General features: G+C 47.5%; 1 protein-coding gene across 1 annotated transcript; it reads right to left on the reverse strand.

The window, feature by feature from the left end:
- Positions 1–2553: 2553 nt before the first annotated feature.
- Positions 2554–12007, reverse strand: znf281b (zinc finger protein 281b). The gene is made up of 7 exons (XM_018727084.1): positions 11713–12007; positions 6891–7306; positions 6383–6496; positions 6047–6170; positions 5164–5247; positions 4891–5009; positions 2554–4394 (listed from the first exon to the last, which is right to left on the reverse strand). The coding sequence occupies exons 2-7, from the start codon at positions 7257–7259 to the stop codon at positions 2811–2813; spliced, it is 2394 nt and encodes a 797-aa protein (XP_018582600.1). The 5' UTR covers positions 7260–7306; positions 11713–12007; the 3' UTR covers positions 2554–2810.
- Positions 12008–15326: the final 3319 nt, after the last annotated feature.

Genomic DNA, 15326 nt, shown 5'->3' on the forward strand with positions numbered 1-15326 from the left:
AGACTTACCATGTTCACCGCAATACAGCATTCCATTTAAAAATCAGACAATACAGGTCTGCTCTGCTCTTGAGATCCAAAAGCAGTAGATTTTCAGAATTCTCCTAGCATAGCTGGAAATCACAAACTTGGAGTAAAACTGTAAAAACAACAGGAAAGAGACAATAGGTGCACATATCTGGGGGAAGGAACATGCAGATCCAAAGCTTCCTCGAAAACATCCAAATTAAACTTTGAGATGAGGACGAGAAAGGCGTGAGAGGTTTTCATAGTTTATTTTTTCTAATCATTTATAAATTCATTTAGCAGGTACAGCCCTGCGAATCATTTCACAAGAATCTAGAATAAAATAAACAAATGGTGCAAAAAAAAAAAAAAAAAAAAGAAAGATGGGGACAAAACAGCTAAAAATTTGATGGCAACAATCAAGTCCTACAAAACCTCTCATATCATGCATATTTGAGAAGGAAAAAAAACACATTAGTGTTTTTGCACATTTTTGTAAACAAAACTTGCCTAGATAACACATTTTAAAGAAAGTAACAAAAAATGAAAACCTATGCGATTACACATTGCAACACTGCTTGGTGTTAATGCTTTACGAAGCAAAGCATACAATTTTTTTCTCCTTTTTTGACAATTCCATTCATTTCATTCCATAACTGTAAACACTGTTTACATAAAATGTGTAATGTGGAAATACAAAATGCTGAAAACATACTACAGTATCTTCGCTACAAAGATCATGTGTCCCTGGTTAGGCTTTTAAACAGTGATATGAGGTATATAAAGGTCAATCTTAACTTAATTTGTTATTTAAAATTTCCAAAAAAAAAAAAAAACAATGGTTTGAGTGGTCAGTCATTGTTCCCTATGATATTACAGCTTTGCAGTCTCTCAACTGTCTTAGGAGTTTCAGAAGACAGAGGGGCATGAGGCGGTCGAACCACACAAAATACATCAGGAGAAAAGAAAAACGAAAAGAAAAAACAACACTGCTTCATGTCAAAGACAGTGAATGTAACACTGGAAGACCAGGCATTCAATTCCCATTCAATTACTCTAAACGGCAGCTGGACAATTTACATTTCTCACTGCTTTTAAATACAAAGTAAAAGGATAAACAAGAGTAAATGCAAGTATAGTGATTCTACACCATTTCATTCTAACCACTTAAATAGAAAGAGGCATCGCTGCCTACTGTTTATGATCATAGGCTCCATGTTATGATCATTTTGGCATCCACTGGGTAATCTGGTATCAATTTGTTTGCTCAGAGGTAGGAATTCACAATAAAACAGACGTGTACCACTGAACCATCTCAATGTCCCCAAACTACTCGTGCTGCTTGTGTGAACAGTTTGAATACTCTGTCAGAAGAACAAGGTCCACGTCCTGTACACAAACCTTTCCTGTACAAGTGATGCCAGTGCTCGCTCACACACTTACACGCAGGAGTGCGCACGGGCACACACACGCGCGCGCACGGGCGCGCACACGCACACACACACACACACACACACACACACACACACACACACACACACAGACCCCCCCCCCATCCCAGGTCAGGAATTAAAACAAAAATAAAAGGCTTCGTGCTGCTGAAAAACACGTGTTCCACCCTCACAGCCACACGTGCCCACAAAGACTTACGGCAGACGAATTACAGCACGAACAAGACTCCGCGAGCTCGTTTTCTCGGTATCTACGTGTCCTCGGTCACAGAACGGGTAAAAGTGCATGGCGCTGTGTCGGAGAACGAGAGGGTCGTGAGCGGCACAGCTGCGCCGGCCTCTGCCGCTGCCTATCCCTCCCCCCAGGAGACCAGGCAACCAGCACGTTTACTCACAAGCTCCTGATGTCTGCTGCTATTCAGAACTGCCACCGCTGACACGGTTTCCATCCAGCAACAATTCAAGCACTGCTGGGGAGAGGACTCTTCGGCACACTGGCGCACACCTGAGCCTCACTCCATGCGTGTGGTCTGTTGTGAAATAGGGGAGGGGTCTGATCCCCCCCCACCCACCTGACAAAACACTTCTCATTTCTTTAGTTTATTCTGCCTGGCCTTACAGTCCCTCAGAACTGAGATATACAGATATACGTATATATGTATTTATAGCTCTTGCGGAACCCGTCAAAGCAATTGTGGTCGTTTCACATTGAGCAGAAAAAGTACCGTCGTGTCTGTATGCAGTACTGGGAAGTGGAACTGAACAGGTGGCATTTTCTTCACTGGCTGCACTCATTTCTAACAAAATAAAGAAAAAAAACTTTTGTCGTTGCAAACTTACACCATCAAAAAGAGCGCCTGCTGCATCTCATAAAAGTTTTCATTATTACACATTTTCCTGAGTAATACTTTTCATCTCTTGTAACAGACAATATCTATTTTTTTATTTTTTTTTTTGCTATTTCAGATCTGGGCTATTCCCTGCCATAACCTTTAATCTTATTGTTATTATTATGAATAATAATTATTGTTATTAATATTTTACAATTGTAATGTTGATTGCAAAAAAACGGTACATGGAAAAATATTTAAGCCAGTCTTCATCTACCCTATTTAAGCATAAATTGATTTTACATCTATTTTCATTTAACAATGAAACCTACCTCTACACTAAGGAAAAAAAAAAAAAACCTAATATATTTTAAAAAAAGCAATAAAAAATTGCATTTGAAGGAGGCCTGCAGCCTTCCCAGGTGGGATGCTGTATAAACATTTAATGGCAGTGTAATTAAAACGTAACCTTACTGTAAAAAAGTAAAATCAGAACACTTAGATTGCCCCCCTCCCCCCCGACTTTACCTGTAGCTTTGGCTTGTCGAAGTCTTGGATCCTGTACTAACTGGCTCACTAACGTCAGCTAACAAGCTAGTGTACCCTGAGAATTCTGATACAGGAGTCCGTATTCTGTGGTCAGCCTCTCCGCCGGAGTCGGGGCCAAATGCCAGGGGGACCCGGCTGCCCGACTTGAACCCGAAGGCCTGGGCGAAGTTCTCGATCTGGTATGGTGAGCGCACATTGACGCCCTTGGAGGGGTCCATCTGGGACAGGTCCTGCGAGGCCAGCTGGTAGCCGGAGGCGGTTGCGCCACCCTTGGTCTGCCGCTCCTTCTGCCCGGCGAGCTCCGAGGACGCGATCTGATAGGCGGGCGAGTGCTGCTTCTCGATCTGCTCGGTGAGCTCCTGAGAAGGCGTCAGCTGTTGGTGCGCTGTCTCCAGGCTGCTCAGGTGGAAAACCGGCTGACCCGAGCCTGCCAGCATCCCGAAGTGGGACTTGGGCAAGGAGGAATTGAGGGCTGAGGTAACCGACTGGTTGAAGCCGCATTCCAGGGGGGAAGTAGTGTAGACCTGCTTGTCGGAGAAGAGCGAGCCACCTGGGGGCCCGGTGCTGGCCACAAGACCAGGGAAGGGCCCAGTGGGACCCAGCGGGAAGCTGCTGCTGTGGCTGGTGCGCTCCAGGGCTTGCAGCAGAAACTTGGAGTACTCGTGCATGGTGACGGCCTTGTCACCCGAGGAGCCCGGTGATTCCTGCTCCTGGCCGAGCTCGGGAGTGCCCGCCGGGGGGTGCAGGTCCACGTGCTGGTCTGCGAGGTCGAACGGGACATCATGGGGACCATCGGGCTTCTGCGAGTAGTGATCCAGCAGACTCTGGAGCACCTCGTCGGGGATGCCCGACTTATCGTGCTTGACGTCGCCGCCGATGGGAGAGTCCAGGAGGTTCAGGGGCGCCTCGCTGTCCATCACTCCCTGGATCACCGTGTGCTGTGGGGGCATCTGCACCACACCCGCCCCGTAGTCCCCGCCGCTGTTGGCTGCATGCAGGTAGCGGCGCTTCTTCAGGAACTGCATGGCATCATCGTAGTTGCTGCTGGTGGGGCCTTGCTTGGGCCCAGAGCCCTGCAGCAGTCCCATGTGGTCCATACCCGAGCTCCCGGCCAGGTCCATGGAGGCAGATTTCTCTGCGAGCAGCTTGTGCTCGTGAGGACCGCCGGAGGACTCGCCCAGGGAAACCAACCCTTTGTCCGTGGCCTTGCGACCAACTTTCTTGAAGACGAGCTTGGGGGCGCGGCCATGTACACCCGAGCCACCCAGGGTGCTGCTGGAGGACACCGTGGGGACTTCCACCGCATAATTCGGCAGAGCAAGGCCACTGGCCATCGGTGTCTCGGCGGCCTTCTTCTTCTTGCGCTCACCGCCTTCGCCGCTGGCTTTGGATTTGCTCTTTTTGCGTCCGGAAGCACTTGAATTTCCCTGAGTGATAGCATAGCTGCCACCCTCGCCCTCAGCGACCCCGAGGTCCAACATGCCAGGTTCCAGCCCTTTCTTTATGGCTTCTCCACAAGTTCTTTTGTGCTTTAGCAATCGGTCTGTCCTGGAAAAATACTGCAGAGAGGAAAGGAGGGTCAGAGAAAACACTTTTATATGGTCGCAGTGGTCTGGAATCTATCCCACAAGCATATTGGTGAGGAAGGATGCACCCTGGATGAGAGGACATGCCAGAACAGGGGAGACACACACACACACTAAGGGTAATTTGGAGTCATCAATCCACCTGAAACACATATCTTCAAACAGCAAGAGGAAACAAGAGCACCAGCAGGCAACCCACAGGAACTCCAAAACAGTTTGGATGTTTTCAGTAATATTTAAAAGCAAATCCAATATCCCTCTTCTACGTATTTACTGATTTACTGCGGTAAGACTTTAATAAAGCTGTTGGCACAAATAAATGAGTGCTTGGGTACTTGGGTATTTTAAGTTACTTGGCAATGTGCACTACACAGACATGACGCAGCACGGTTAAGGATATGGGGCTATGATTTGAAGGGACCTTGCTGTTATGATTTAGAGCGACAGAGAGAGAGCTCTGCACACTCACCTGTTGGCAGGTGTCACATTTATATGGCTTTTCTCCACTGTGGGTCCTCTTGTGCCTCTCCATATGGTACTTCTGGATGAATCGCATGTTGCACTGGTCACAGCTGAAGGGCTTCTCTCCTGCAGCAGCCAGACACACGTATGACCCCCCCAGAAAAAAAAAAAAGGAAGACACTTCAAGGGCTTCAAAGGAAAAGCAAGCGGACAAATGCGTAGCAAGGTTAACTTGAGACCCGCAGCACTGTGCAGGACTGAGTTAATTTGCATTTCTCACCGCTGTGTATCTTCTCATGCCGCTGGAGAAGATACTTCTGGATGAAGCTCATGTTACACTGGCTGCATCTGAAAGGCCTTTCACCTGTGCAGTCAAGAGTACGACATCCCAAATTGCACATGAATCACACAGTCCAGGGTAATTATGTGGCCGACTCATTACCGGAAATCACGCCCACCACAATCACAGGATTAAGCTGCTAAGTCACCAAATGCCAGGAGGGATTAGTGTGACAAACAGGCTGAAATCAGGACATTTCAACACACCAAGCACAAAAAAAGTGCGACTGTGTAAAGGAGAGCGAAGGCTCCGTATTGTATCACTTACTGTTTGGGACGCAGTCAGTGCTTGGGTGCCCAGCAGCGACTGCACTTTGTTTACAAAAACATTTCATTTACAGCACGTTTCAGCTGTAACCGTAAAAATGTAATTCCCTTCAAGTTACTTTGATTTACGGTGGCTAAAAAGCAAGGAAGGGAGTGCTCTGGTGGTGCTTAACAGAAAAAGCGAAAGGAAAAAGATGTAGAAAATGAAAACAACAGTGCAGTGTAATTAAATCAATTAAATTAACGGTTCAGTCTTAAAATTCAATACTCAAGGTAAGTGCAAATTACACCCATCTTGAAGTTGTTCACATTCATAATTAATGCTGAACTTGGCGATGTCGAATTTACGTGGTCTGGGATTCAGAGCTGTCTCTTGCCGATCCACTGACTGAGCACACTCTCAAAATATTATGAAATGTATTATATAATTTATTATGAATTTTACCCTACGTACAGTAAAAAAAATGCACACCACATCCTAGAAGTCATGGCAAGGCCACGCTAACTGTCATATTGCAATCGATCGCTAGTGCGTTCCCATGCAGAGAGCTCCTCACCTGTATGGATGAGCACATGTCTGCGCAGGTGGTATGAGCTGCGGAAGGCCGCGTTGCAGTGCTCGCAGATGTGTGGCTTCGAGTTCGGGGACAGGGCCCCTCCCTCCCCATCCAGCATCATCGACTGCAAGAGCGACACACCAGAGAGTCACTGGATGAGAGCCCCACATCCCCACCCCGAGCCGCACACCATTTAAGCGCACCCCCCTTATTACACAGCCATGCTAATGCACCTGCCAAGACGCTGGACAACATCTACCACGTAAATCAACTGTGGGCGGAGCTTTCAGAGTAAACCTATGGAATTGCAGCAGCCAGACAGCCCGTCTTCCCCACCTTGGACGAGTCGCCGCGTTTCCTCCTCACTTTCACTTCTGATCCATCACTGTTTGACTTCCGCCCTCTTCTCGACGAAGTCTCTTTGGGGTCTTTCACCACCCTACCCGACAGCTGTAAGGGTGAAAGGAGGATGATAAACTCAGGCAGCAGATGGACATACCACCACATATGGAGGCTGGAAATGCTGCTCCAGCACAGGGAGCAGGTAACATGGACTTCGCTTTAGACCAGCAGCATCGCGACCGATGCACGAAAGCTTGAGAGTGAAAACAGGCACAGGTCAAAACACCATATTAGCTTATAAACTAGGTAATTCAGTTACAAGATATAACTTGGAGTCACGTGTCTCCATTGAGACGATTCACTGCTTTGCAGACGGACCTCCCTTTCTACACATCGGTGCTGAATGATCAACAAAGCCAGTCTTATGCACAGTGTTCGGTGCAGGATATCGATCAGGCTGACGTGACAAGGACACCGATACCAGGGGTCCCTCAGCTCTCACATTGCTTAGGCTGAGGTCGTGCACCAGCAGGTTCTGGTGGCCGCCCAGGGACATCTCCAGCAGGTCAGGGCCCCTCCCCATGCCACCGCCATAGAGAGGCATGCGGTAGTCTGGTTCTGTCAGCTTCTCCTGTTTGATGCCCATGGCGTGGACGAAGCCACCACCGCCATCGCTGCGATCTGGAGAATCCCGCTCTTTCTTGAGGACCACCTCCGGGGGTGGGTCGTGCAGCGACGATTGCGCCGCCAAACGCGTGAAGCTGGCGACAGGTGGCAGGTGGCTGAACATCAACATCCCAGGAGCAAAGTTGGGCTCCATCCCGCCGTTACGCAGGAACTCGCTGCTCAGCTTGTCTTGGATAATACTCATGGTGATCTCGGGTCAGGAACGCTGGCTTGAGTGAACAAAATCACACCCTGAAAGAGAGGATAGGAACCGTGTCAGTGGACTGTGGATGGCATACAGCTACAAAGGTGCAGGAGAGGACGCTTCTTTCCTGACTCTTCTTAATAAAAAAAAAAAAAAAAAAGGAAGTGGGGAAGCACAGCAGTTGGAGCTGCTGCCCTGTACTCGATGGACCCAGGTTCAGACCCCACCTCCTGCTGTAGTACCCTTCAGCAAGGCACTTACCCTAAATTGAGACAATAATAATTACCCAACTTTACAAATACAAGTACCTTAACTTTGTAATTTTCTGTGGAGGAAAACCTCAAAAAAATTAAATAGAATAAAAACTCTCAGAAATTAACACATGCGCTAGCAGAATGACAGGTGCGCTGTGGGTTTGACCGAGTGAACATGTACAGAAACACTGCAGTTGCTTGGATACCTGCAAATACAGTAAAGGTTTATTAAGAAGTACGATTACACAGAAGGAACGATGAGACAGTGCTCCAGTAAACCAACACATAGCTTAATGAAAAGGTCATCACAGGTCACTGCAGTCAAGAGCTTAACCTGTCTGCTGCTTTCTTTTCTGGCCGAGGCACCAGAAATCCTTAAGTTAAACCACTTACGGTAGTTACAGAGTGCAGCTCTTAACCATCACACTGCACCCATTGGCATAAGAGATTTTACGAGCACTGATCACACATCAGTTCTGCCAAGTGTGACTGCGAATGGGCAACACGGGTAGAAAGTGAGCCCTTATATACAACAAATTTATTCAAAAAGCAGGACATTTATTCATTTAGCTGGCATGTTTTTCTCAAGCTGCTTAGAGTTATTTTCCCCTTTATACAGCTGGGTAAGTTTTACTGGAGCAATTTAGTGTAAGTACGTTGCTCAAGGGTGGAGGAGGGATTTGAACCTGTGACCTTGGGGTCCGAAGGCAGCAGATCTAACCACTACACTAACAGATGCCCCTGGGGTAAATGTTACATGATATGAACCATATACGTCATGCAATATTCTAAAATCGAGAGCAGGCAACCTACGAAATGATGACCCCCTTTAAAAATTCTCACACAAAATGTTTCTGCTCAGGAGTAGAACAGCTATTACCATTACAAGGTCCAGGAATGGGCTATTTTTCTTTTTTTAAATTTTAGATTGCTTCTCATACAAGTTTGAAAGCCGTTCATTGCACGAGTCTGAAAAGACAGGTCATGTGGAAAACACCTGGCTTGGGGCTGTTCTTTCACACAGACACAAATGGCACAAAACTAAACAGTCAAGAGCCCCATGTGTTTTAACTTTAAAGTAACACTTTCAGAGCCCAAGACATTTAATAGGTGTTTTTACTCTTCCGTGTTTTACGCGCATCAGTCTCAGCTCATGGTTTCTGCACATTGTTTGAGAAAAGTGCGAGTTATTTCCCATTGTTCGTGCCATTTTAGCTAACATTTTATCCATCGTGCTTTTGGACGCAGCCGGTCCCATCAATCGCAGCACTTTCCCTGAATGACAACAGTAAGAATACTCTGTTGTGCAAATAGATAAATAATTTTAAACAGATCATTTTAAATAGCTAACTGTACAAATACTGTAAATTACCTCCATGAAGTCAGTGAAATGAATAATTCAAAATGCTGCGTATTGTCCGTTTTCTCCATAAACTCAACTTGAATGACAATTACAACAAAACCCGAAGCGAGTCAGGAAACCACAACTGATCAGTGTGATTTTTTTTCCTCTGCAGTTTTATTCTCCAAGTTTCAATGATTGACATTTTAAAGGTGCATCTGAAAACTAACCAAGACACCGTTAGAGTCTGTCGAAGGTAAAATGTACAAACCCTCACCAATATGTTTTCACTCAGAACATCGATGGAGATTAGGTAGGTAAGAAGGGATTCCACCCTCCCACCAAGTGCTTTAGAAAAGTATTTGTCCCCCTCCCATATTCCCCTGCTGTTGCATATTTTTCAAACAATGTTTTCAGACATTCGAAATCTAATATTAGATAAAGGGTAACTGAGTGAACCAATGACACCTTTTCCTGTCAGTCAAGCTAGCAACAAAAACATTCAACTGGAAAATTATGGGATGATTAAGAGAAATTCATAGACACCAGAAAAAAAAAAGTTAATGTCTATTTGTGTGCAAAGGGTTGCAAAGCCATCGCTAAGGCTCTGGGGCTTCACGGAACCACAGTGAGAGCCATTGCCTCTATGTGGCCAACATTTAGAACAGCAGTGAATCTTCTAAGGAGTAGATGGCCTACCAGAAAGGGCCTACCACAGGATCATTTGCATCACAAAGAATCCCAAAAATCATCTAAGGAACTGCAGGCTCTCTTGGATCAGTTAAGGTCAGTGTTCACAAAGAGCAGAAAAACACTGGGAAAAATGGGCTTCATGGGAGAATAGCAAAGGCAGAAACCACTGGTAACCAAGAATATGAATACTTGTTTCATTTACTAAAAAGTACCTGGATGATCAGCAAGCCTTTTGGGAGTATGTTCAACAGGCAGATGAGTCAAAAGTGGAACTTTGCGGATGACAAGAGTCCTATTATGTGTGGCGTAAAGCAAACTTAACATTTTGCAGTAAGAGCATCCCACAAAGTCAAACATGGTGGTGGCAGTGTCATGACATGGGGAAGCCTGACTGCCACAGGACCTGAATAACTTGCCATAATTGAAGAAAAGTCCACTCTGAATGAGAAAACTCTTAAGGAGAATCTCGGGTCATCCTGTCGTGAGCTGAAGCGTAGTTGGGTCGTGCAGCAAAACAACGGTCTAAAACAAAAAAGCAAGTCAACACCGTAATGGGTGAGACGGAGCTACATTAAAGTTCTGCAGTAGCCCAATCAAAGCCCAGAAATAATCTAATTAAGATGCTGTGGCAGGACCTGAAACAAGCAGTTTATGCTCAAAAAACGACCAGTATTTGAATTAAAGTAGTTCTGCGAAGAAGAGTGGGCTAAAATTCTTTCACGGTGATTGATTCTCAACTAATTCTTAAACATAGGAATCATTTGGTTGCAGTTATTACAGCTAAAGGTGCCGCAACTAGTGTAGGGAGGCAACTACTTTTTCCACAGTGCCAGCTGGTGTTGGTCAGTTTTGTTATTTAAGTAAATTAATAAGTAAAACATATTGTAACACCCCGCGGGGGGGGGCTACAATATGTAAGATGTATTATGTGTTCACTCAAGTGCCCTTGAATGTTAGGTTTTGTCTGAGGACTTGAGAAGAAGCAGTGAGAGAAATCATCATGTGCAGTAAAAGAGGAAATCAGGAAGAGCGTAAATCGTTTTTTTCTCTCTCTCTTTCATTTTTCTCTCCACAGAACTGTAGCTGTAAATATAAATAGCGCCACAATGAGACTCTGCTCTGCGGCCCCAGGTGCACAAGACTCAACAAGAGTCCCTTGCGGAGCCGAAGCGGCGCTTCTTTTCTCCTTCCCGGTGACCATTTAGCGCGCAGCTTTGGGAGAAACGAGACCAGAACGGCACCGGGCGGGAGGAGCATCTTTCAGCCTCTCTGTTCGTGAACGCGCCGCACCGGGAGCGCGGAGCTGCCATCTGCGCCACTGGGCCTTTGTTCGCCACAAAAAAAAACGCGCTCTCCTTCCGACGCCGGACGCGAACATCTCGGGCTGCAGCTCTCCGCTCTCCGGCCTCGCGTCCGTCCGTCCGTCTGTCCAACAAACGGCTCAAGCCACGCAGATTAGATGTGAACAAAGAAGGAAGGCGGGCAGACGGACGGGCGGACGGACGGACGGACGGACGGACGGGCGGGCGACGAGCGGCCCGACGAGCCGCACCATCGCCATGTAACATGGCATGCGCGACGAGCCCCAGCTGTCCGCGTTCACGCGCTAAGAGCGTCGGAAAAGCAGGGGCAGTGAGGCGCGCGCGCGCGCGCGGGAGGAGTGAGGGTGAAGGGGGGGGGGGCAGCAGTTACCCAGCGAGCGCGGCAAAGGTGCGGTAAAACGCAGGGCTGCACGCGCTCCTCGCCGCTCCGTCCTTCCAACATGGAGCTCCGGCGTCGGCCGTCGGGTCCGCCGTGCCGCGAGCGCGCTCGACGACTCCGGGCTCGCCAGGCTCGCGGCCGCTCTGGAACGCGGGGCGGCTCGCGAGCGAGGTGGCCGCGGTTGGCGCGCAGCCGCAGTTACGTACGGTTGGCCCGGGCTCACACCGGGTGGGGAACTCTGCGTGCGCTCGAGCGGTTCCTGCGGCGAGACAACTGACAATGATGCTCGCTCCCCTGCGCATCCCCGCCGCCGCCGCCGTCGAGCGCGCCGCCTATCTATACTATCCTATCCGACCTACGCTACGTGTGTGTCGCTTTGTCGCGTCTGCCCCTCGCCTCCCTGTTGGCCCGGCGCTGTCCCGGGCCCCCGCGCGCCCCAGCTTTGAGCCCTCGCGACGCTTACCGGTACATGGCCGCCGAGTGCCGTCCTTCGCTGTTCGCTCTATCCCCCTGCGGCGCTCCTCTCCGTCTTTAGAGCCCAAACATTGTTCTCCTGCGGCCGCTAGTCTCCTCCATCTTGTCTCGGCGCGGGGGATTCTGGGTACTGCGGACGGGTCCTGAGAGGAGACAGACGAGCGCCGCGGTGCCGATGGCCTGCAGTGACCCGCGCGGGACGCCAAGCTTCACCGCGTCGGAGCGCGCATGCGCACAGGAAACCCCCCTCCCCCCGTTGTGCTACCCTGAGATGTTGCAGTAAAAATTACCCTCCTGTATAAATGAGTAAATTAGTACCTTTGCTGAAAACCTTCTGTTAAATATGTGAATTCTTACTGTCTTGTTATTCATGCAATGTAATGTTTTTCATGCAGTGATTCTCTACGGTGTTTAGGGGACAGGCTGGAATTCCTTGGAGTAAATGGAATAAAAGTGGCCAAAGTCAATGTTAATAAAGTTCTTACTGCATCTTTTAAGTGTGCCGAGTTGAAATGAAAAACCTTGAAATAGCTCCGTGGTAACTGGCACGAGCTCTCAGGTGAACGGCGGCCTGGCAACGTGCTCAGGAGCCGTGAATCAAACGAACATGCGGCTCGGTTCTGCACAGACGTCCAACTGTTGAGTAACTTAGAACACAATAAAGTTCAGTCTTTGGCTCCTAGTTCAGGATCCTAGCTGCCGGTTTGTTAAAAAAGCAGAACGGAATTAGACCTAGAGCGAGATCATTTACAACAATGAAATTTTACTGCTTTAGTCAAATCGGCCTCTGATGCTCCGCGTAGCAAAGAACAAATATGAATTTATCAATATGCAGCATGTTCTGTATTGGACCGCTGTCCCATGTACGGTAGCCCGAGTTGCCTAGCACCCTGTACTTCCAGGATAGGCCCCGCAGCACCATGACCCAAACTTGGACAAGCAGTGACCAAAGTGTGCAGGTGAGTGAGTGAACATGCAGTGAATACTGTACGTGGAAATACATCTATCATGTTGCATTACCTAAAACCACAACTGCCCAAAATTTTAAAAATAATCAAAAAGTCTGAAAGCTCATGTTGTAACTACATCTCATAGTGATGAATGGGACACTTAAGATGTTCACATATGACATGTTGAAATGTGTCAAAATGCATGTAATATTTCTAACACCCAATTTTGTGAAAACGGACCTGCGGCGGGTTGATCCAGGGTAGAAGTTCTCTCATAACGAAATAAACTGTGTGAGCAAAAGGATCAAAACAAAACTGTAAAAGCAGTCTGATCAATGGTTCTCGTCCAGCTTTATTCAAACCTTTGTTAAACCGACGATACCAAACACGCCAAAGCTAACGACAGTCTGACACTCAGCTTGCAAAATAACTCAAGAAATTGAATGTTTTAATCTGGTTCACTGACGTATGAAACCAATTATGACTTTCTGTGAGGCTGATCAAAATTTCTGCACACACGCTACAGACCTCAGTTCCTTCAGAACACCATCCAGTAAAAGAAATATTTTCCATGTGAAGTTCAATAAATCATGCAATAAACCAAGCACGCATATTAAGCTGTTCCAGATGAGCATCACTTTATGGAGGTACTGCATATGAAATTATGATGATGGTACACTGTTTTACATTATTTAATAAGGCACACCTTTCTAGTTTCTTTCAATCTTTAGGTTCTACAGAGGTTTCATTTGCCAGCAAGCTGCAGATGTAAATAGATGAGATGTTCCTTGTGGCATTTATTAAATGAAGTATTATTTTCAAGTTTTTTTTCCCTCTCTTGCTAAATCAGTAGCTGAAAAGCCTGTTTGGGGCCCTGACCCCCACAACACACACCCGCTACGGAGGAATCGTTCCACATATGCCCACAAGCAACGACCTGTAACACGACACTTTTCTGCCAGTAAAGACGAGCCAAAAGTGGAATGTTCTGGATGACACGGGTCCTGTTATGTGTGGTGTAAAGCAAACTTTGCATTCCGCAATAAGAGCATTCTCCAAAGTCAGACATGGTGGTGGCAGTGTGATGCTGCGGGGATACTTGGCTGCTGTAGAGCTGTTTATCTCTTGCTGCTGCCACCTGGCTGTATATCTCTCACTCTGGATTTCTGATGGATTTTCTATGGTAATATGGCAATATTCCTGATGGTAATACCATGGGGAATGTCAGCCAGCTCCACTGCACTGGAATACACTGGATGAACGAAGCCTCCAGGAAACGGTGTCAACAGTACTTTGTTGACAAGCAAACTGCCAGACAGAGTAGCTCCTGCTTTACCTGTAGATCCTTTCTGATGCCAGAAATATTCTATCAGTGGACAGTTCTGACGAGTTTACATTCTCTGGATGAACATTAGTCTGAAGTTTGCGCTCACATCAGTTATATTTCCTCCTGATAATTTGAACCTGAGTCTAATTGAGATTTCTGAAAGGCCCATGGAGCGTCTGATCCCCGTGGCGATATTTGAACTAGTCCCTGTGAAATAGCTTTGTGGACTAATGGGATTGTCACGAATGCACATGGACATGCCTCTTCTCTCCTTCCTCTCATCTATAATGGAGCAGTAAAGAGGGATATTTCAACTCCAACAACGCCAGAAGTCTGTGGCAGGGGCTCAACAACATTACGGATTTTAAAAAGGAAAACAACCACCCTCCGGACACCGCTGCCTCTCTGCCTGACGAGCTGAACACTTTCTATGCTCGTTTTGAGGCGGGCAACTCCACCAGCACAGAGAGAGCCCCCGCGGCTGCAGAGGTTAGTCCACTTTCTGTCTCTGTAGCGGATGTAGCCCGATCTTTTCGTCGGGTGAAGACTCGTAAAGCTGCGGGTCCAGACGGCATTCCGGGCCGAGTCCTCAGAGCATCTGCGGTCCAGTTAGCGGGTGTGTTTACGGACATTTTTAACCTCTCCCTCTCCCACTCAGTCGTCCCACTGTGTTTTAAAACTTCTACCATTGTGCCAGTCCCAAAACAATCAAAAATTACATGTTTAAGTGACTGGCGCCCTGTTGCTCTGACCTCCATAGTCAGTAAGTGCCTGGAGAGATTGATCAGAGACTATATCTGCTCTGTGCTGCCTGCCTCATTAGACCCTCTCCAGTTTGCCTACAGGAACAACCGTTCCACTGACGATGCCATTGCCTTCACTCTCCACACTGTTCTTTCCCACTTGGAGAAAAAGAACATAGAATGCTGTTCATAGATTACAGTTCAGCCTTTAACACCATTGTTCCCTCCAAGCTCAGTGTGAAGCTCCGGGCTTTGGGTCTGAACAACTCCCTGTGCAGCTGGATACTGGACTTTTTAACTGGCAGGCGTCAGGTGGTCAGAATAGGCCGCAACATCTCCTCTCCGTTGACCCTCAACACCGGTGCCCCACAGGGCTGCGTTCTGAGCCCTCTCCTGTACTCCCTCTACACGCATGACTGTGTAGCTACGCACAGCAGCAATGCCATCGTGAAGTTTGCCGATGACACGACGGTTGCAGGCCCGATCACTGACAGCGATGAGGCGGCCTACAGGGAGGAGGTGCATACTCTGACACATTGGTGTCAGGAGAACCACCTCTTACTCAACACCACCAAGACCAAGG

Source organism: Scleropages formosus, chromosome 20, assembly GCF_900964775.1.
Source record: "Scleropages formosus chromosome 20, fSclFor1.1, whole genome shotgun sequence".
In the NCBI taxonomy this organism is placed as follows: Eukaryota; Metazoa; Chordata; class Actinopteri; order Osteoglossiformes; family Osteoglossidae; genus Scleropages; species Scleropages formosus.